At 39.1% G+C, this 24244-nt stretch overlaps 1 protein-coding gene across 1 annotated transcript in view; it reads right to left on the bottom strand.

Annotated features, from left to right (window-relative positions):
• The window catches only part of TSPAN8 (tetraspanin 8), a 31496-nt gene extending 7785 nt beyond the window's left edge, over nt 1-23711 (bottom strand). The window contains exons 1-6 of the mRNA XM_023759464.1: nt 23639-23711; nt 23384-23551; nt 10484-10546; nt 6264-6398; nt 4789-4863; nt 4581-4688 (exon numbers count right to left, since the gene is read on the bottom strand). Coding sequence (XP_023615232.1) covers nt 4581-4688; nt 4789-4863; nt 6264-6398; nt 10484-10546; nt 23384-23443 — 441 coding nt within the window. The 5' untranslated portion in view covers nt 23444-23551; nt 23639-23711. The remainder of the gene's footprint in view (nt 1-4580; nt 4689-4788; nt 4864-6263; nt 6399-10483; nt 10547-23383; nt 23552-23638) is intronic.
• Nucleotides 23712-24244: the final 533 nt, after the last annotated feature.

Genomic DNA, 24244 nt, shown 5'->3' with positions numbered 1-24244 from the left:
GAAGCTTCCAAAGAGTTCATGAGAGAGTCAAGATCTCTTTAAAGAACTTTTGCTCAAAAGAGATGAGAGGTTTTAAAAATGAAATTTCCATCTCATGATCTTTGACCACTTACGAAGGCTAGGAAGAAAAGGGCGAGAGGCCTCTCAAAAGCCAAAGATGCTCCGTGGGCCTCCCGTGGGATGGAATGTTACATGGACATCTGCACAAGCGGGAAAGGGGTGCCAATGAGAGATGAAACTCTTAGAACAATGTCAGAAAGATGGAGGCCCAGAACAAACCGAAACACGGAGAAACACTAGCGGCACTTGTGGCCGTGCTTAGGGAAGAAAAACAAGGAAGTGATGAGCCCATTAGCACAGAGTATAGGGCGCAGATTATTAGATGAGAGAGAGAAGTAATTATCCCTCATCTTGTCCTACTTGCTCTAGTAGAACGAGAGAAAACGCTTCATGCAGAAAGGCAGACGAAAATGGAGCCAATCCTGGGTGGTTTTCCAGGCCCAGAGGCATCGCCATGCCAGGAAACTGAAAGAACGTTCACGTACTGACTGGGTGACCACATTACCCACGTTACTCAAACCTCTCTGTGCCCGTTTCTTCATTTGTAAAATACAGATAATAATAGGATCAATTTGTAGATTTGTTGTAAAGATAAAAATAAGAAAAACAATGTGAAGATATGAAATGCTTTACCCAGTGACTGACTTATAGAAAGCACTCACTGTGTGTCAGCTGTTATTGTTGTTTTTGTTTTGCAGTTGCTGTTATTTCTGTTATGCTTACACCGCACATGATCTACTCAACATTGATATCAATGATTTAGAGAAAGATATAGAAAGTATCTTTTCAACTCTGTAGCTGATCTAGAAGCTGGGAGTGATGATCAATATATTGGAGAGAAGCAAAGATAGTTCAAACAATGGACTCAAAGTAGCAAGTTTAACTGGGGGGGATAAAAAATCTGCACTTTGGCCCTGACTGGTTTGGCTCAGTGGATAGAACATCGGCCTGCGGACTGAAGGGTCCCAGGTTCGATTCTGATCAAGGGAATGTACCTTGGTTGCAGGCACATCCCCAGTAGGGTTGTGCAAGAGGCAGCTGATCGATGTATGTTTCTAACTATCCCTCTCTGTAAAAAAAATCAATAAAATATATTTAAAATTTAAAAAGTCTGCACTTTGGCTCAAAGACTCATTTGCACAAATACAGCGGGGGGCAAAAGTATGTTTACAGTTGTGAGTATGCAAAATGCAGATTTTATTCTTGTATTATTATTCTTGTATTATTTTCCATATGAACAACTGTAAACCTAGTTTTGCCCCTCCCTGTATATGACTTAACAGGCATTTATATGAGAGAGCTTAAGATTTCTGGTGGTTCAAAGGCCAATCAATATTAGCAAAGAGGGCAGTTTTGAAATAACCTCCTTTCCTGTTCCCACGGTAGACATCATTAATTGCTCACTCTTTCTGATTAAATAATCTTGAATAGTGTTAATTGATAGAGATACTTCAGACTGAAATGAATAAAAGCCCTACTCTATGCACTCACAGATCAGTCCATATTAGGAACACAGTGTACCTCAGGAATCCTCAGGGAGGTACAGAAGACAGGGTAGAAAGGCTAAACTTGTCATGATATCTAGTCCCAGATAGGATGTGGGAGAAGTTGGGAAGAACTTGGTCAGAATGTGTTGAAAGAGTTATAACTGCCACATGAACAAAGCACTGTGCAGGGAATGAGACACAACAACCTCTAGACTAACAGTCATCACAAGAACCCAGAAGGCACATTCCATTAGCATGTTAGCAGGTAATGTGTGTGGGAATTCCCTGAAATCCAAAGAGAAAGCCATTTGTTATCTAGAACTTCTATCCATGTGTGGTGGAGTGCAGGTCACCCAGCCAGAGTTTGAAGTAGGATTTTTTGTTCCCAAAGAAGCGTTAAAAAGAAAGAAAGAAAGAAAGAAAGAAAGAAAGAAAGAAAGAAAGGAAGGAAGGAAGGAAGGAAGGAAGGAAGGAAGGAAGGAAGGAAGGAAGGAAGGAAGGAAGGAAGGAAGGAAGGAAGGGAGGAAGAGAGGAAGGGAGGAAGAGAGGGAGGGAGGGAGGGAGGGAGGGAGGAAGGAAGGAAGGAAGGAAGGAAGGAAGGAAGGAAGAAAGTCCTAGTGGATAACAGAAAGTAAAGAGAAAAAAAACTCAGAATGAATAATAAACAGGAACTATTGTCCTATGACAGTGATGGCGAACCTTTTGAGCTCGGCGTGTCAGCATTTTTAAAAACCCTAACTTAACTCTGGTGCCGTGTCACATATAGAATTTTTTTGATATTTGGAACCATAGTAAAACAAAGACTTATATTTTTTATATTTATTTTATATATTTAAATGCCATTTAACAAAGAAAAATCAACCAAAAAAATGAGTTCGCGTGTCATTTCTTTGTTAAATGTGTCATAGGTTCGCCATCACTGTCCTATGACATAAGGACCTTCAGATAGAGGATTAATGTATAAGAATGAAAACAACAAAGAGAACATTTACAACCCCACTGTTGGCACTGAGACCTTGGATAACAGAGAGAATGTGTAATAAGTATGACTCAGGACCCAACCCAGAGACCCAGTGGTTAACTGCAGTACATTTGATTCCAGGTCAGCTACCAGGGAGAGTCAAGGATGCTCAATCCCACTCAGTGGAGGAATTGAATTGCCTAAATTCTTTCTCGATTAATCTGGGGGTCAGGGTGGGAATGATCCAGAGAGGCGTGGACCAAGGGATGCAGCTATGGGGAAGCTAAGAAAGCACAACACAGAGAAAGTTACACAGGGACGGACTCATATCAGGTTTTGGCTCTTGAAAATGATTCTTAAGGCAGAATTTTTACAAGCTGGAGTCTATCCAAATGGGGACTGAGTAATGCTCTGGAAAAAAAGTCATCTGATAAATAGCTCAAGACAGGATGTTTGAATTTGAAAGGCAGAGCTTTTAGAAGTCACATGATAGCCATTTTCAAAGAAAAAGTTGCAGCATATAGGCCCATCCGTAGATTTTCTTTTTCCTCTGAAACTCCAGAAGAAAGATGGGACTGAATGATGCAAATCCTAGGGAGGCAGATGTTGTGTCCAATTAAGAAAGAGCACACTAACGATCAGACGTGGCTATAAGTGGGATGGGCAAAAACTGGTGAACTTTCAGCTCTTCCATATTTAATTAGCGGGTGTGTGAACATAGATATAAAACACTTCCGTCAATGAGAAGTCAGGTTAAATGTTCTATCAAATCCAGCTCTCCTCTAAGATTCTCAGTTTCCACGACATACATGAAATGCTACATGTAGTTAAGATGATGGGGATTATGAATAAAGAAAGTGTGGTTGGAAGGAGTTTCACAGAGTAAGTAATATTTCAGTCAAGCCTTAAAGCACATGTATATTTGGAAAGCAAGAGAAAAGCAGTGAGTGCCTTCCAAAAGTGGGGAACCATGCAAAGGAAGAGAAGCAGAACCGCTTCACGTATCCTGCGCATAGACCTGGCTGGACTAGAGTGTTTCTGTTACGAAGCTGTGTTTCAGAAAGTTAAACTATTAGGCAGGAGCCTGATAGGAGAATACCTTCAAAGCAGCCTGTAGAGGGCCACCTGGGAGGCACCTAGGCATTTTCTTATAATTATTGTCAGCTGAACTCAGAGAATAGGCAGCCACGCCCTGGGAACATGCTTCCCCAATAAGGCTGGACATATTAATCAGGCAGGGACGGAACTAGATATGTAAATCTAGGCCTTTAAAATAAACCTGCTGTGTGGCTCAGGCCGCTTTTGCCGCCTCTCCATCAGAGAGGATGGCGCCCACCTGGCCCCAGCTTAAAATCTATTTCTGCGTCTTGGTCTTTCTATAATTTCTTAATCCCCAGCTCCTCCACTCAGCAAATGGACTGTTTCCTTTTCCATGCGGGACATGGAAAAGAGAGAAACAGCCCCCCACAGCAGCCTAAATAAATAAACTACCTAACAAATGGGGGATGGGGTGTTAATGTGCTGGTTCAAAAGAATAAACTAGTCAGATCTGAGTTCAGATTCCAACCCTATCACTTGTTAGCTGTCAGACCTCTCAAAGCCCTAATCCCTTCATCTGTCAAATAGGGACGATGAAGATAATTATATTATCCGCCTCATAGAGTTGTGAGGATTCAATGAGCTACTAAATGTAAAGCCTGGTACCTAGTACGTAATAAGTGATCATTATAATTATTTTTATGAGAGAGGGAGTAGTCATGAAGAAAGGGAGAGAGAGAGAGAGAGAGAGAGAGAGAGAGAGAGAGAGAGAGACTCTCCAAATGCCCAAGCACAATATAAATATTAAAACAATGATTGATTTGGCCCTGAAACTTAATCTATCATGAACATATCTTCTTAATCTCTGTCCTTGTAAACTGCTTTAGAACTTAAAAATAGAAATGTTCTCGGATTTTTTTTTATTGCATGGTGACAGAAAATCTGCAAAATGGATTTTTCAACCTTTAAGGAACCCACCTGTTGAAAATTAAGTAAGCACAGAAGAACTAAGTCTAACTCCCCAAATGACCTACCTCTTTCTGAAAATCAATCAGGGATTTCTGGAATGACTTTGCTTTGTCATCTGTTCCCCTCAAAAGCTCTACATTTTTATGGAGAGTCTCATTCAGGACTTGTTCATACTGAAAATTAAAGAATATTGTTAAAATTGTTCATGCCAGAAGGTAGCATTTTTATTTTTCAGAATTTTCCAAAATTATCAAGTATCATATGTGCACATACCTCAGATCTGTAGGTAACTCCTAAGATACCTGCCGCTACCTGCAGGAGCAGGATCAAAAGCAAGCATATGAAAAACTGAAAAAGAGAAAAAGGAACATACATTATCCCCCAGTGCATTCTGTAACATCTTGGGCATGTCAGCATGGTGCTTCATTCTACAGTCTAGGTCATGTTACAATTTGAAGTAGTAACCATGTCCTTTATTGATTCTAACCTTTGCCTCAAGAAGCAATTCTTGGGACCATTACTACTCAGAAATATTTGTACCAAAGGCTGACTATAGAAAGCAGTTAAAAAGAAAAATTATCCATAGAATTGCAGGCATCAGTATGCTGTTGAATGGGGGAAAGTTTCAAAACTCAGATGAAATTATTTGAATATTATATTTCTCCTCTTTCTTCCTCAAACACAAACTTCAGAACTGACTACAAAACAACATTTCTACCACTATCAGAATCACCCAGTCTCGTTATAAATGCAGATTCCCAAACCAGCCTCAGATCTATTAAATCATAATTTTGGAGAATATAGCCCAGAAGTTGATTTTTAAAGCAAGCTCTTCAAGTAATTGAATCCCCAATTGCAAATGAGGCCTTATTAATCTAAGGGCAACCACTATGGATGCTAATAAAGTTCTGTTAAAACGCTGTCCTTACCTTCCCTCATAATAAACAGTTAAAAAATAATTTTTAGGGACTGACACAATACTTACTTTATGGGAGAAGCAAGTTGAGGTGAATTCTCATAAACACTTATGTCAGATTTATACCCAATAAATATGTGATGGTTTTTCTAATGTGTTTTTTATAACCATTTATTATTTTCTACTCTTTATTTTAAAAGTGGAGTCTGTGGGTTAGCCCAACTGAAGCCATCCTCTTCAAAGCTTTCTAAGTGACAGATTGGATTACCTAACTCTCTTAACATGAAATGTGATTTTGCTACAGTCGGTACTCAGACCCATCTCTCATTGTTTACCAAAAGAGCCTCTGCCACTCTAGCCAGACCCAAGGCCCACCAGTTCCCCAAACAGGCCAGCCATGCCCAAAGCCTTATAGTCCCTCCAAAAATCCAGGGTGTTTTTTTTCTTGGAAAGCACATCACAACCACATCCATACAAATACCTTATTTACTTCTGCTTCTGGCTTGAAGTTCCCTTCTATATCCTTGCCCTTTTCTTCTTGGGCCACTCCCACAGTAGCTAATTATTTATTTGTCTGTCTTCTTTAATGGGTTCTAATTGTCTTAATGCTTCTGCATCGTTTAGCACACTATCTGGCATGTAGCAGGTACTCAGCAATAATGAATAAGTGAATGCTGAAATTTGTCTTCTCTCAGGGTACCCTCTAATCTAAGCTAAACATATTAGCTTCCAGAATTAAACCTGCTAAACAGAAGTCAAAAGTTTCATCAGTCTTGGCAAGTCCTTTTGGCAGGTGATGGGGGTAGGTGTTGGGATTGGCTTGAGAACTTACCGTCAGAAGCATGCAGCGACTCTCTTTCATGGCACCACAGCATCCCAGGAAACCCAGAATCATGATGATAGAACCCACAGCAATCAAGATATTCACAGCAATATAAGGATGCATGCCACTGTCCTCACTGAAAAACTGAAAATAAAAAAAAAAAGAAATCAGAAAATCTCTTTCCTTGATGTGTTTTAGTCAACAAAAATCCATTGGATGCCTATTATGTGCCTTAGAACCTTAAGATACTTCAATGATTGCCCCTAACCGGTTTGGCTCAGTGGATAGAGCATTGGCCTGCAGACTGAAGGGTCCCAGATTCAATTCATATATATATATATATATATATATATATGATACTTTAATGATCTACACCAGCAAAAGTATCTGCCCTCAAGGAGCTTACATTCTATTAAGGTTTTACTTGTCTGGATAATGTTTCCAACATTATACTTTTCTAAGAGGAACTGGATATTGGATGGAGGCAATGTAAAAGGCTTTGAAACACCAATTATTTTAAATTTAGAAGGACATGTACTTTCACCTATCATGTGTTCTTTGGTTTGCATATTTTGTGTTTTATACATAAAAGTAGCATTGTAAAGCATGTGTTTCTATGGCAATTAAATGAATTATAAAGCCCAAGTTTCTCAAACTACTGAGAGTTTCAAGAATATGAATGATCTCAAAAATGAATTAATCTCTTAGTGAGCTAAATAAGCCACATTCAAAAGAGTGATTATTGTATGATTCCATTTATATGACGATCAAGAATGGGTAACTAAACTATGATGATAGAAATCAGAGCAGGGGATGACTGTTAGCTGTGTAGGAGAGAAAGGAGGAGCTGACTGCAAAGGGATGAGGGAGCTTTTAGGGGTTAATAAAATGTTTTATACATTGATTATAATAGTAATTTTGCAGGTCTATACATTTGCCAAAACAAACAAAAAATTTAAACTAAGAAAAAAAAATCTAGTACCTGATATTTCATATCAATTCTATCTCCTTGTTCCCAGAAGATATATAGTCCACAGAGTCTTCCAGAAAACTCTTCAATTTGCCTGACTGTTAAGTAACAGAATGTTAAGGGAAAAAATCTTAGGTCCCTATGTGGGGGGTTAGGCTATACAACCTGCATAATTTGATTCCTCTTCCCCACACATACTCTTCTTCATCACCTTCCTAACACCTAGCCTCAATCTACCACTTGCTAGGTGTACTGGTTAATAATGCAGATTTTTCAATAGATGGAGTTACTAATATGTTGATATATATGCGATTTGATATGTATGCTATTTTGTTGTATTGACAACAAGCTTCAAAACTTCATATGCCAAATTTTCTGAAGGTGTTAACATCATGGATATTATTACACTTAAAAATGTCAAATTTCATGCCCCAAAAAAGAGCACTTTAGTACAAAGAGGTACCCTAAAAGATGTTCACCTAACCCTCTCTGACATCCTTCTTTTCTGTGTTTATGCTCAGGTTTCTCCTTCTAAAATTGCAACCACTGCTTTCCACTAGTAAAATCAGCTCTTTGCACAGTCTGGATTCTTTGTCACTGACTTTGAATAAATGTAAATCAAGCCCATTTAACATAAGTCCAGTTAGGTAATGTTGTCCTGAAAGATAATGACTTCTGTTCAGGGTTAGAACCTGGCAGAGGACAAGAAGCAAAATGTGACTAAAGATGCTGTCTAGCTCTATTAATTTATTCTTATCCTCAGGGACGCTTCTTTAATACATTCAATCTGGGTAATTTCTTAATAGACTAAACACCAAATTTGTTTACCAGAAGCACTGGGGGGAAAGAAAATGTTCCCATATCAACCAGGACTCTTACCTAATAATAGACAAACATGTAAATTGACCGTCCCCCACTATGCTCACCAGCCAATCAGGAGAGTATGCAAATTAACCCAACAAAAATGGCGGTTAATTTGCATACCTATGCGGGAAGCGGCGGAGCAAAGACTGAAGGCTCCGGCCGGAGCGAAGGCCTGGGTCCTGGGTGCCGGAGGAAAACCAGTGCTGGCAGCCAGGGGAAGGGAAGGCCTATTGCACAAATCTCTTCATGCAACGGGCCTCTAGTAGTAAAATAAAATAAAATACAGGCTGTACACACATCTTAAAAGGCAAAGCACCCTCTAAATAGCTGGCTGTTATGAGTAATCTCTGTGCTTTAATTTGAGACTCAAAGTCAGACATCAGTTTCTAGAAAACAGAGAGTCTGTGTATCTTCAAATACCATCAACAGGCTCAAAGTTCAAAGCCCAAGGCCACTAGGAAGTTACAGTTACATTTATCAGCATAAAACAACACATGAAATCCTGATGGACTAGAATGTTATCAACTAGTTGCCACACCTGTCCTTCATCCAATTCACCCAATTTCTTCAACAGAGTAAGACACAGAATGAGGAAGCAGCTAATTCCCACTGTGATTCTCTGGTTTCTCTAATAGTAGAAATCATACTTTTAAATGAAAATAAATAAAAGAGAGAGAGGGAGGGAGGGAGGGAAGGACAGAAGGAAGGAAGGGAAGGAGGATAGAAGGGGGAAGCCACCCATTTAGAACAAGTGTTAATTTTCTTGTAATCTTTCTTTCAACTATGCTATATCCAAGGCATTTAGCTGCACCACAGTATAATAAGAATTCATGGAAAATGCTTTACCTGTACAGTACAGGGAGTATAGTCAATAGAATTGTAATAACTATGTATGGTGTCAAGGGATACTAGACTTATTGGGGGATCACTTCATAAGTTATATAAATGTCTACCCACTATGATATACACCTAAAATTAACATAATATTGAATGTAAACTTCAATTAAAAATTAAACAAAAAATCGCCAAACCGGTTTGGCTCATTGGATAGAGCGTCGGCCTGCGGACTGAAGGGTCCCAGGTTCGATTCCGGTCAAGGGCATGTACCTTGGTTGCGGGCACATCCCCACTGTGGGGGTGCAGGAGGCAGCTGATCGATCTCTCTCATCGATGTTTCTAACTCTCTATCCCTCTCCCTTCTTCTCTGTAAAAAATCAATAAAATATATTTAAAAAAAAAATTAAACAAAAAATTAATTAATTAAAAATTCATTACCTTAATTGATAGCTTAGTAATAACTTAATAATCATCAAATAAGAGTCAGCATTTCTCTTAGAGGAAACTTTTTGGTAAAGTTCCTTTGAAAGGCTCTAGCAGTAGATAATGTGATCCTGAGTAGTGGCCGAAGCCCAGACAATAAAGAACAAGAAAACTATCCCAAGGGCAGTAAGGATATTACTTTGAAGGGTGGAATGACTCTGAGAAGATAGGAGAGAAAAATGAAGCAGGGAAGCAGGAAATAGTGCCAGGCATGATGTTGGGTTAAATTAATAGAACCCTCCCCGCCCCTCCACACACACACCCTCACCCTTTTCCCTAAACACACATTCTTTCCACATTTGTGACACGATGGTGTGGAACAGAAACAGTGCATGTGGATCCAAAAATTGGACACAGAGCTAAATATATGAACTAAACTTCCTCTAGACCTATGGAAATCTGGGTAAGACCTTTGCCACAGGACAATGCACAGTGTGTGTTGAGGGGGAAGGGGCATGCTAATCCTATCTAGATAGCAAGGAGCTGGAAATCCCCAGCCCACTGCTGAGTTACACCAGTGTGACCAGCCTCCTGCTGTTACCAGCAGTGGCCACAGGTAACTACCAACCATCTTTGTACACTGCTGCCTGTAAAACACAGATTCAAAGTCTCCAAGAGGACTTCTTACCTTCTTTCCTTTGGACCACCACCCCACCTTGGGATCAGCCAAATGATTGCCAATACCTTATACTACAAAAACCGTTCCTGGTGGGGAGGAAAGGTGATCATTATCGTCCAGCTACACTTCAGGCTGGCCTTAAGCACATGAAGGAAAAGGCTAATTTCCACTCAGGCCCCTTCCCACCTCCACTTTCTTTGCGATCTTCCTATTTTTGGAATAAATAACACCTCCATTCTCCAGAAGAACTGATCCATGCCCAACACAGTCAGGCACATAGTGAGTACTTTTGATTAATTAAATTTAAGTATATTAAAAAATCACTTACCAATGTAAATAATTGTATGAGTCAGTTAAGGAAAATGCTATAGAAACATTTATTATAGTCGTTACTCTCATCTTTAGAGGAAAAATGATCTACTTAGGGATAGGAGAGGTTTGTATTTATTTATTTACCTCTTGATCAGATTTGCTTACTCGTAGCCATATTGCCAATGCCAGGATCAAGACGCCACATAGCTGCAGGAGAAGAAAAAAAACATATATTAGAGTACAACTAAGATAAACTGCAACTCTTATTCCATATACCCCCAGGCATCTGGTTACGATGGTCTGTCTGTTCATTATACCTTTAAACCCTAAAAGACATAAATAGGGCATATTCCCATGCAGATAACTGCTAAAATGGTCCACCGTAATTGGTAAGTTTGATAAGAATAATGTTTCTCATCTACAGTCCAGTCATAGGTCTAGGACAAAAAATCATCTCCAATATGGGGCAGGGGAAAAGATGATTTTCCATTTTTCAATCCTAACTCGGTGGTTTTGCTAGATTTTAACCTACAAAAGATAAATCACAACAGTTTAAAGACAAAATATCCTTATTAGGCCCTAGATTGTCTCTGAGAAGCTACTTAGACCAAAAAAAGGAGAATAACTGACTAATTACCAAACATTAGTCAAGATCCAAGAAACAAGAAGTTGGATAGACAAAGAAAAGTAGAACATTTGACAAAATTTGCAGTTAAGCAACAAGCATTCAAAGCACTTTCTGTACCCAAATAAACTCTTTTAAAATAAGCTTTTAGGTAGTAAAGATTACTCGGAGAAGAGCAACAATGAGGAACAGTACTTAAAGTCTTAAATTCCATAAATGACTTTACCAGATTATTTAATGTGGACCAAGGCCAACACATAAAATGTGAAACACATTTTACTTTCATGTAAGGAAAACCCCTGTCTTTTAGGGTCTTTTTTTTCCTTTTTTAAAGATATATATGTTGTGGTCTCAAAAAAAAAAATCAAAGGTCTATTATTAGATAGAGATGTTGAGAACAAACTAGGTAACATACCCAATACAGCAGGCCTTCGAGGACTTTCTAGACTATTCTGACCTTATTGTGCTCTGACACAGACCTGGCTGAGTCCCCCCAACGCCCAGGGACCCTGCAGTATCATTGCTTTCATGCACAGTTGGACCACATGTCTGGAATCCCAAAGCAACAGTTCCATTTCCAATGGCTTTTCATTAAGTTTGCTATGGAAGTAGAGTCAAGGGCTTTGATGAGGAATAGCGAATGCCATGAGTAGCTGAATAACCCGAGAATCTGTGTTCCCTAAAAGAACTCAAAAATCATCTAGGTGCAAACCCTTCTTTTCAGGTACAGAAACTAGAACCCTTAGCAGATCACAGTCATATCGTGGAAATCCAGCACTGCCGCTGATCCAATCCTGCCTCTACTGCATGCTTCTACTCCTACAGAATAAGGAATGCAATGGAAAACCAACGCTCTTTATCCCATCACCAAGTCAGCTGTACAATTTAATTATCTCATAGGCACACACTGTAAAATACAAACCATTCTTTGGAGCCTGAGAACCCTCCTTTTTTCCTCTCCCTGTTTCACCTAGTTCTAATTTCATTTGCAGATGAAGATAAAATACTCATGTTAGCAGTTCTTTGTTAATAAGTAAGTCTGTAAGAATTTATGTCAAATGAGAATGAGACTCTTTGGGATTATCTGTAATTTTATAGCAGTTGGATTTTTGTTATTTTCTTTGTTCACTGATATTTTCTTTCTTTTTCTTCTTTTGTAGGAAGGCTTACATTGATTATCTTAATAGTTGCTCTGGCTTTTAGATTTAATTGAAAACAGTATTAATTATCTAAATAGATATGATTATCATCCTTATCTGATATTTATTGATGTCACTATTAAGAAAACTTTAAGAATTCTAAGAGACTAAGAGTATAAGATTGTTTAAACCCTTACTTTTTTTTTTGTTTCTATGTGACCTGTAAGTTCACGTTTTCAATGTATTTAGACATCAAATTATTCCAAAATCTTTTGCAATCAATCATATTTTCCCCTCAAATGATAACTTTTAGTCTTCTCAACCACTGGCAATTACCTGTTACATTAACATTTAAAGGAAGGATATGAAAACAATGAGATGCCACTACACACCTATTAGAATGGCCAGAATTAGAACACTGACCACCCCAAAAGTTGATAAGGATGCGGAGCGACAGGATTTCTCATTCATTGCTGATGGGAAGCAAAATGGTACAGCTATCTTGGAAGACAATCTGGCAGTTTCTCACAAACTACATATACTCTTACCATGTGATCCAACAATAATGGTCTTTGGTATTTAGCCAAAGGAGTTGGAAAACCTGCTCAAAGATATTTATAGTAGCTTTATTCATAATTGCTAAAACTTGAAAGCCACCAAGATGTTCTTTATGTACATCCAGGCAATGAAATATTACTCAGGGCTAAAAAGAAATGAGCACCCTAGCTGGTTTTGCTCAGTGGATAGAGCGCCAGCCTTCGGACTGAAGGGTCCCGGGTTCAATTCCAGTCAAGGGCACATGCCTGGGTTCCTGGCTCTATCCCCAGTAGGGGGCGTGCAGGAGGCAGCTGATCAATGATTCTCCCTCCCCTTCCTCTCTGAAATCAATAAAAAACATTTTTAAAAAAGAAAAAGAAAAAGAAATGAGCTGTCAAGCCATGAAAGAATATGGAGAAAGCTTAAATGTGTATTACTAAGTGAAAAAAGCCAATCTGAAAATGCTACATACAGTATGATTCCAACTACATGACATTTGGAAAAGGGCAGAACTATGGGGTCAGTAAAAAGATCAGGGATTGCCCTGGCAGTGTTGCCCAAGGTTAGAGCATCAACAGAATACTGAGGTTAGATTCCAGGTCAAGGGCACATACCTGGGTTGCAGGAGGCAACCAATCATTGTATCTCTCTCTCTTCTCTTTCTCTCTCTCTCTCTCTCTCTCTCTCTCTCTCTCTCTCTCTCTCTCTCTCCTTCCTCCTTCCCTTCTTGTCCACTCTCTCTAAAAGTCAATGGGAAAAAATATCCTCAGGTAGGGATTAACAACAACAACAACAACAAAAATCAGGGATTGCTGGAGGGAGGATGAAATGAATGGGCAGAGCACAGAAGATTTTAGGCTTGTGAATCAATACTCTGTATAATAATATAATGGATATATGTCAATGTCATTATACATTTGTTCAAACTCCTGTACAAGACTAAGAGTGACCCCTAATGTAAACTATGGTCTTTGGACAATTATAATGTGTCAATGTTGGTTCAACAATTGTTAACAAATGTACCACTGTAGCAAATGATATCAATAATGGGGGAAGCTATGCATGTGTGGGGACCAGGGGTACATGGGAAATCTCTGTACTTTCTTAAGTTTGCTGTGAACTTAAAACTACTCTAACAAATTACAGTCTTTTTAAAAAGAAAAAGAAAGAGTATTCAATTATTTCAGAAGTCAAGAATATTTTGCCCAACTTCAATCTTCCCAATTAGATCAATATTCTTAGGGTTTTTGAAGTTGGCCAAACTATCATTTCCATCCTTTCTTCAAACATTATCATTAAAAACAAGAAATAAATGCTTAAAATATATCATCCTCATCTTATTGAAGAAATTCATATGTAAAAATCAGAGTCTTAATAACATGAAATCATTTATAAATTTGTTAAATGACTTTAAAAGTAAATTGATTTTCTGTCAAGAACAATCATTCTGTGTCAGGATTGATACCAGCCTAATTTATCCCAATTGTTTTTAGATTGGTAAGAATAGTTCTTGGAGCTCTTTTCCAGTTTGTATTTGAAGGTTTGTTCCCAATCCTATATAACAAAGAGGTAATATGCAAATTGACCCTCACACGTAATGCTGTCACAAAATGGCCACGCCCACAGCAGAGGCGGGGTTCCTGTAATGAGCCATAATGAGTGATCAGCACGGACCTGAGGCTGCGTAGTGCTGGGTGGGCAAGGGAGTGGGGGACCTGAGGCTGCACCCCCCTCCCAACGGGGCTTGACGGGGGACTTCAGGCCGCGCCCCCTGCCCTGGTGCCAGGCTGAGGGACCTGAGGCTGCGCCCCCTGCTCGGCAGGGTTTGACGGGGGACCTGAGGCTGAGCCCCCCCCCCGGCAGGGCTTGATGGGGGACCTGAGGCTGCAACCCCACCTGGCAGGGCTTGACAGGGGACCTGAGGCTGCACCCCCTGTCCGACACTGGGTCAGGGGACCTGAGGCTGTGCCCCTCGCCTGGTGGGGCTTGACAGGGGTGGGGCCAGCCAGGTCTGGATCTCACCCAATGGGGGTGGGGCCGGCCAGGTCTGGGTCTCCTGCAATTTTGAGGAGTGTACAGGTGGGGAGGGACTTGACTCTGGGTCCCACGGTGCACCCCAAACTCTGACAGGAGGAAGATTTTCATATACATTTTACTAATTTTCTTTCATCTCTGACACTTCTATTATAGAGAAAGGGCAAATAGCAATATTAAAATATTTCCTCTAATTAATTCCCTTTTAATGTGCATGAATTTCGTGCACCAGGCCACTAGTCTTTTTATAATGTTTTAAATAATTGGGAATATAAATTAAGAAAAAAATGTCTAGCTCTGTCCTTTCTGTTGATAAGACTATAAAAGGAAATGGGTTATGTGGGGCCCCCAGGTTAGCTGAACTACAGAACTGACTAGGTTTACTTCCACTCCCATCCCATCCCCCAATGAGTTATTGCAGTTGTCACTCGGCTCTCATGGGACATCTTTCTTTCTTTTTTAAAATATTTTTTATGAATTTTTTTTTAGACAGAGAGAAAGAGAGAAATATTGATGCAAAAGAGAAACATCAATCCCTTGCCTCCCACAATCACCCCGACCAGGGATCAAATTTGCAACTTGGGTATGTGCCTTATTTGGAAATCACACCGGGCCGGTACATAGGCCAGTGCTCAACCAACTGAGCCACACTGGCCAGGGCAGGACATCTTTCTTTTTATGGAATTAGGATGCTGTTGGTCTGAGCCAGCATGCTAAGAAATTAGGTAATTTTGGTTTGCTTATGAGCATGCTGTGGACTAAATTATATTGGGATGTTGGAAGTCCTAACTCACAATGTGACTGTATGTTGAGGTAGAGCTTTTAGGAGGTAATTAAGGTTAAATGAGACCATAAGGGTGAGATCCTAATCCTGTATGATTGGTGACCTTGTAACAAGAGGGAGAGAGAGAGAAATCTTTCTTTTTCTCTGTACACATGGAGGGAGGAGAGGCCATATAAGAACACAAAAGAAGGCAGCCATTTGCAAGCTGGAAAGAGAGGCTTCACCAGAAACCAAATTAGATCTTAAACTTGATCTTAGACTTCCAGCCTCCAGAACTGTGAGGAAAAAAAATTCTGTTGTTTAACCTACCAACTCTATACTATCTTGTTACAGCAGCCCAAGCCACTAATACAGGGCAGGAAGAAAATGGGAAGCAACATCCAGGGCACAAACAAATGGTATAGAACAAGCCCCTTTGTCCTCTTCTCAGATAATGTGTCCTCCAACTATCCTTACTCACTCTCTCTAAATCCTATCTTTTTATTTGGGTGATTATCAAAGTGTTTTTGAAGAATGTCAGAAATGGAAGAAGTGCATGGTGCTGTGCTAAGAGGAAGAGTATATTATGAGCTACGTCATTATTGGTCCAAAATAGACACTTTTAAGATAAACTTAAGGGACATCTTATGCTGCTCCTGAGAGGTCACAAATGAATAAGAAAATATCCAAATGGATACTGTGGAGAACTACAAGGTTTGTTTATACAATAACCCAGAGCACAAGAGATCATGAGTACAGTCCTAACATTTTGGGACAGTATTACTGTTGTTAATTTTCAAGCTTCCTCTTTTATTAACCATACTCAAACGTCTAGTTCAATTGCATTGTAGTAAGATAATATAGCCTGTGAAATCATTGCTCATGAGAATTTTTATGATTGATTGTTGATATAATTGATATAATCGATCGTTGTTCTGTTCTCTGTTCTCTCGCTCTCTCATCTCCTTTCCCATCATTTATCTCTTTTTGATTCTCCTCTGGCAGAGCTTCCCAATTTGGGACTCTATCTTACCATCTCCATGTAATGTGATTTCTGGAGTGGATTTTAATTCTATCATTGTGTTTCTGGCTTACTCAAAGTACTTCTTTATTTTATCCATTTCCCTGTTCATCTCATCCTATGGTTTCCCAGTTAACTTAATCTTCTCTTATGGCCTCCAGCCACCATTTCATGTTGGGTTATTTCTTGCATTGCATGTGGATACCAATTTCCTGATATTTTTTCAGGATGCTGGAGTGTTTTTTTCAGGGGTGTGTACTTGTCCTCTGAGGCTTCAGAGTGACATTCCCTTTCACTGGTTCAATGTTTTTTCTTTGTTGCTGTTGTTTGTTTTTTTATCAGCACTTATGTTGGTTTTCCCTTATTCACTATTTTTTTTATTTTAAAAAATTGTTTTTATTGATTTTAGAGAGGAAGGGAGAGTGAGAGAGACAGAAGCATCAATGATGAGAGAGAATCATTGATTGGCTACCTCCTGCATGCCCTCCACTGGGGACTGAGCACGCACACACCCCGGGCATGTACCCTGACCAGAAATCGAACCATGACCTCCTGGTTCCTAGGTCAACACTCAACCACTGAGCCATGTCGGCCAGCCCTTATTCATTCTTTATTGAACCTGTTCTAATTTCTTATTAATTTGCCTCACTCTCTAACAACAGGGGAGATGTTAATTCTCAGATCTGCTGTTGGAGAGAGGTTGCTGTGAATTTTCTCTGCAGGCATGGCCTAATGCCACTCTGACTTACTACAGAGATGGCCCCCAGCCGTCAGATAATATTGAATTTTCTGATGCTCTAAACCAAGGGAGTAAATTAAAACCTTCAATTTTTAGTAGGCTCTACTACTTCGAGTGATATTTTGGGTTTTCTATCTTCCCTATTAATATGTGTGAAATACACAGTGGCATGTCCCTATGGTTGCATTCATGTGCATTTTCTAAACCTCTGAAGTAAGCCAAGAACCCCGTATAACTACTGCAAATTCTAACTTTAAATATCTCTAAACTTAAGGGAAAGAAATCAACCACATCTCCTTCTGACACAAATAGGTTCTGGGTAAGCATACTTCAGGTTATCTTTCCTGAACTGAAGCTTAAAATCACTAAAATTCACACAAATTCAAAATATATAAAGAGAGAAGAATGTTCAGCATTTGGTTGGCATCCTAATGTTTCTGAATGATGAAACGATGCACATTCAGGAATTCTTTTAGCACTTTGTTTCAAAGTACATTTGCAGGGCTTGGGGCAAGAATACAAATAACAGACCACAGGCCACAGGTCTCTATATTGAGAAGTTATAACGCAAGTGATAAATATATACCAAATGTGTTCCATCTTTCTGCCATCGCAAATGTACCCACTTAATGACCTGAAAGACAAGGTTTGATTTAGAATTTTCAGAGTTCACTAGCAGAAGGAGGTGGCCCAGGCCCCCATCCCTCACTTCCGGCTCTGTCTTAAATTCTGAGGGGTATAACGGAATGGGTATGGATATCTCAGCTTGCAAGCCAGATCTGTTTACAATTTGTTCTCATTCCTGGCAAATAGCTCCCTCTTGATCACCCCTGCAGAAGGGTTTGTGCAGACCCTGGAAACAGGGCCATTTGGGGAGGGAAATTGTGGTCTTGGGTACGCAAAGTAGAGGTTGAATTTAGGGTGAGCATATTCCTCTAGCTATAAGATTATACAGATTTCTTGCACTATGAGGTTAGAGGAGAATCAGAGGAGGGCTAAAATTATATTTAAAGACCATCATGTATAAAATACTATCACACCAGATTCCAATACTTTTAAATTAAAAAGCAGTATGATGGTTGGACTTGGGGAAAATACCATTAACTGAACTATAATTGTATGTCAATCCTTGGTTATAGGCATTCATAAAACACCTCAGTGAATCCTGAAAAAGAAAATGATCTCCCTCATTTTACAAGTGCAGAGACCAGGGCACAGAAAAGTCAGGGAACACGTTCCAGGCCACAAAGCAATATGGGAATTCAGGAGTTGAATCTGTCTGTCTGTTTACAAAACATGCTTTCTTTCCATTCCCTTAATTTATGATAGAAGAATTTCTGCCTTATGATATCTTACTTCCTCCTCTGTTTGAAAATCCAACACTGTAATGTATTCATCACTTTGCACAATGGTTTTATATTTTTGTCTCATAGAAATGCCTATATACCCCAGCTGGTGTGGCTCAGTGGTTGAGCATTGACCTATGAACCAGGAGGTCATGGTTCGATTCCCGGTCAGGACATGTACCTGGATTGTGGGCTCGATCCCCAGTAGGGAGTGTGCAGGAGGCAGCTGATGAATAAGTCTCTCTCATCATTGATGTTTCTCTCTTTATCCCTCTCCCTCTCCCTTCCTCTCTGAAATCAATAAAAATATATCTTTTTAAAATGCCTATACAATGTTGGCTGAAGTGTTTGTTTTTTAAGCATTTATTTAGTGTTATTCTGAGTTCTTTATAGAAATTAAATCACTTAATCTCACAACAACCCCATGGGGTAGACACCACTACTACCCCCGTGTTACAGATGAGGAACAGTAAGGCACAGACAAGTTAACTAACTTCCCGGTCACACAGCCGGTGAGGAAGCAGCTGAGGTTAGCCTGAGCTCTCAACCACTGAGCTCCAGTGCCTTTTGTCATTGTTATAGTTCCACACTGATTGCATACTGGCAGACAACTGCTTTATTTACAAAGCTCACACGTTTCTGCCATGGTCAAATCTTTATCTCGAGGGAATTTATCAGCTGACAGAATGAAATATAATTGTGCCCTATTTTCTAATACAGCCTATCTCCTAGTTATGTCTGTTCTGCATCAACTCTTTTAATTGCTCTCAGAACATCTAATCTAGAGACCCAGGCACCACATAAAATACAATGATGAACATCAAAATGCTGGTTTCTGGACACTCTCCAAACTCTAGCTTCCCTCTGCTCTCTTCAAACTGCTTCATGCATGGGCTTCCCTCACTTGCTGATCCATTTGGCTTTACACCTTAGCTCCTCCTCCTTACCTCACCTCATTTGCCATTGGTAATGTTCCTTCACTCTGCTTTCCTTCATACAGGGCTGGCCTCCCCATGGCTCTCCGCCACTGGCAATGGCTCCTCTGCACCCATGGGCCCCAGGTCCTGTGCTCCATGCTTCCCCAGACTCCTAAGACACCCGAAGCATCTACAGTACTCCCAAGCCTGACTCATCTGACAGGAGCATGAGAAAATGTGGGCAGTCCATCTGTTTTGACAAAAGATTAGAGAAATAGGTTTTGTACCTATCATTTATCTATCATTTATAGCATTTGCAAGTCACTGTAACGCACACCACCCTCTAGCATGAGTGATTAGAAGCGATATTTACTTTCACATGTTTTCCTTCAATTACTAATTCTAACAAATGGAAATCACGGCATATTTGTGTGGCATATCTCAAGTTCTCTCACAAAAGAAGCCGGTATGTTTAACTTAAGTGACCATATGCATATCTTACAGATATTTCAACATCTGGCCCTACTTTGCAAAGGCTTAGTTTCACAAGTTACACCAGAAAGAATGCATTTAAAAACATAAGGCCCTGGATATCTATATGAAAACCACATCAGTGGGACCCTTGAAATTTTGTGTAAGTAAACATTGGGAATGTGACAAATTGCTAATTTCCTATGAAGGACTGTAAAATTCCAGCTGAGAACTCTGGGTTGTGGGTAGAGAGAAGAATAGAAATAGGAATGGCTCGCTAACCTCAGAGACTGTTCCTGCTGTCTAGATTTTGAATGAAAACATGTTGCCTGGAGGCTGAGGTTATCATTGGTCTTTATAACTGTTGCTCACCCAAAGCCTCCATTTCAAGATGCTCATATACAGATTGTAGATCTCAGCACTCTGCTGGTGGTAAGAACAAGGCCTTTAGCCCGGGGAAGTTAGTAATGTCTAACTGAAATCTACAGCATCAGACTTTGTCTTCATTATCAGAAAAACAAAGAAATAATGGTACCCATAAAATAATCAGAGCACCCCAGGAAAGCAACAGTAATGTCAAGTAACAGCATGGTACAGATGTCTCCAACTCACTTTGAACTCTGCTCTTAAATGTATCCTGCTGAACCTATGGCATACCCATTTCTTACACTGTCTTTATCATAGTAGTTTAAAATTTGGATTTATTCCAAATTCCTGCTTACCTATTTATTCTGACCTCTGATGTATTCATTTTGTATGCTGTATTTTTACAACAGCGATATATTTTCACTGTTTTATAATGTCATAATGAGGATTGCTACTGGTTTGAGTACTTTGGGGCATGTTATTAAAATAGGAGCCATGCACTTATTGGCATATTCATATTTTGGTTTGTTTAAATGAGACACATTCTGTATCATGAAAAGACAATGGTTACAGTTTTTTTAAAAATGGGTATCAGGATTTCTTGGAAAAATAGCTGAGTCCAGGCTGGGGCAAGAAATAGGGAAGTGAGCCTGAAATATCTTGTCATACCTAATAGTGAAGAAGTTATCAAAGTTCTAAGGATCATGGTAAAAGAACTCAGGAGACAACTTTTAAGGATGCTCCCACAGGCCAAAGATGGAATAAATTATACATCAATGAGGATGAGAACTCTGATGGTATTTAAATGTATTACTTCATAGGCTACTTAAAGAAATACTTGCTTATCACTGTTGTCTGATACCAAAAACTTAACTCATCATTTTGAAATCTGCTGGGTAAAGAGTAAGAAACATTTGTACTGCTTTTTTAAAATAAAAACTGGGAACCACTGGGAACCAATGAGTCAATAATACATTTCTCTTCATGGAAAACATTATAGCTAATAAATAAAACAAAAATAATAGAAATGTAATATCACTCATTTGAAACTCTTACAGAACTAAGGATTTAGGTTCTTGAGTATCAGTGGCTACTAACATCATCAAAAGTAACATGGTGAGACATTATGTACCTCCTGATGAAAAAATGCAGTATCACTTATAAAGTAGTTATATCTGACAAAAGGAATAACCTGAATCTTTTCAAGTTGCCAGATGTGACTATTAAATTAGAGTAAATACAGAGAATGGGGAACATGTTAATCTACATACCCTGTGGGTATGAAAATAGCAAAATCCAGATCGTGAAAACTGTGACAAGACAACACACAGCAGTACATTAATTTCAAGGAGAAAAAAAATAAATAAAGATGGAGGGATAATCTAAATGTGAAAATGGATGTAAGAGATGTATCAGTGTGTGGGCACAACGTATGGGCCTTATCTGGATTCTGATTCAAACAGGGACATTTACAAGCAATGGGAAATTTGAACCCTGGATGGATATTTGATAATCAATTAAGAAATTTTTGATGTTTTTAGTGTGATAATGACATTGTGGTTACATTTTTTAAAAGAATTATCTTTTAGAGATATATACTAAAGTATTTGTAGATGAAATGCTATATCCGAAATGTGCTTCAAAATAATATGGGCTGGGGAAGTTGGATGAGACTATGAGCAGGAAAAGATTGACAATGGTTTCATGGCTATTGGGGTTAGATGATGGCGTTGATTACCCCTGTCCTGTTATGTGGATGTTTAAAGTTCTCTCTAATTAAAGCTAAAAACAAAACCAGCCATTTCTTTGTTTACATTCTGCTCTCAATGTTTAATCAATTTTAAATATCCAAGGGAAGAAATTTATCAGGACTAACTTAAAAAACCAGCATATATTCATGAGCTTCATTTACTATTTACAAAGGCGGCCCATTTTTCTAGAGAAAAGAGAAAGTACAAAGAACAAACCTTCTTTATTTTATTGTATCTATTCATATGCTCACTCACTTCACCTATGTATCATCTGTACTCATTTTGGCTACTGGACATTGAATGGAAAGTCAGTCTGTACAATAAGACTGTATTCTTATAGTTCTTGTTTAATTAAGTACATCATCAGTTTAATAGAACAGAAATTTACCAACATTTAAATTTACCAGCTGCCTGTTTACTACAGGTAACCAGGTTGAAAACAAAACCACAACTCTCTTCTGCTTATACTGCATTAGCCAGTTTTTAAATCAGTACACAAAATGATTTTTTCTTTTGAACAGTCTAAAATTGTGCCATCTATACTAAAAGTAACGTCAATTTTCCTACATCCCTGCCTTCCCTTTACCTTATTGCCTTTCCACACCTTATTTTTCCATTTTCCAATGTTAGATTTCACTTATCAATTTATTTGCTATGTCTCATGTCAATAGACTTTTAAGGGAAACATAAGAACTTGCTAAAATACTAAACCTGTTGATTAAAGGGTGGGGTGATGACGCATCAAAATCCTAACTTTAAATTGCTGATACTAACCAAGTTGCTTAGTTTCACCTTTTCACGATTGAATACTTTTATTGTTTCCTTCTCAAGTTCTTTATGACCCATTGTTTCTTCTACGGGTTTCTGAAAATAATCCTTTTCTCAGGCCTTTATCTTCTGACATCCCACCATCCACCTGCTACAACTCCAGATGTAAGGGTTACAATTCAGGGGCTTGGGCACCATCCAGATGGAATCAGATCAGAATTTTCCCACTGGGTCCTAACACCAGGGAGGCCTGCATGATATACAACTAAGAATAATTAGCCTTTAATTAAGGGGTATTTCTTTCCTCTGTGATTGTTTTGCAACAATATCAAAACATTTATAAAATGTTTATCCTCACAGATCCTGAGGTGCATTTTCTTGAGTCATTGGCTCCTTTTCAATTACTGAAATAACCAAAGAAAGAACAAACAAATCTAAACAAGTAAATGGAAAATACATTTTCCTCCTCCTCTTATTTCTCTAGTACAGAGCTTGTTCTCATTTATGATATTTATATCAAGATCCCCTTTGTTGCATAAAATTGATAATTAAAAGAAAAACACTTACCCAGAACAAGAAGTTGAAGACAAACATAGAATATTTTAGACAGTTATTCACACCTGCCATGTCGGAAAAGGATCAGGAATCAGATGCTGAGAATTTAGCTGTTCGTTATAGGATTGTCCGGCAATGTGCTCAGGAGTAATTTGCCTGTGGAGAATTCTGTGCCCGCGGCTTCAGAGCAGAAATAGAAAGCAAAGAAGTGAGGGGGGTGGGGAGGGGGGTAATCTAGTTATTAAAGTGGATAAAAAATTAACCCACACAATTAAATATCTCAAGGGCTATCTCTAGGCGAGTATGTTCTTTTGCTTGTCATGGCTCTGGGGCACCAGGCCAGGATATTTATGGTCCTTTTTCAAAAACTGCCTCCTCTAAAGTAAACAGATATCAAGTTAAGGGAGTGGCACTGAACCCGGGAGAGAATGGCACAGCGATACTAGGTTGTTAGATTTCAGAAACCACAACCTGACTTGCCTGCCCTCTATTTTAACTATACGGAAGGAAATAAGGCTGCTTTGCAGCTTTGAGATAAAGGGATATTGCGTCTCAACTCATTTTTGCATTGCATTTTCTCAAGAATGCAAAATTTCTTTCAGGTGCAATAACATGCATTCAGAAATCTGCCCGATCTGAAGGCTTAGACATAGCAGCCTTTTATCCTTAACCCCAGAATAGTGGTAACAACCATTGCTTGTACCTGCCTTCCAAAGTTTCTCAATGTATTTTGAAACAATTTCATGGAGCTTTTTTAAAGGCAGCGCAGTTTGGGGGAAGTGGGGAGGGAGAGGCTGCCCTGCCTGTCATAAGAACATTCCATTTTTATCTTTATTTCTTTACGATGCAAAAAGAAAAAAAAAATCTCAGGCG

Source organism: Myotis lucifugus, unplaced genomic scaffold (genome assembly GCF_000147115.1).
Source record: "Myotis lucifugus unplaced genomic scaffold, Myoluc2.0 scaffold_156, whole genome shotgun sequence".
Classification (NCBI taxonomy): Eukaryota; Metazoa; Chordata; class Mammalia; order Chiroptera; family Vespertilionidae; genus Myotis; species Myotis lucifugus.
The sequence above is the reverse complement of the archived record's forward strand: the minus strand, read 5'-3'. Positions and strand labels throughout refer to the sequence as shown.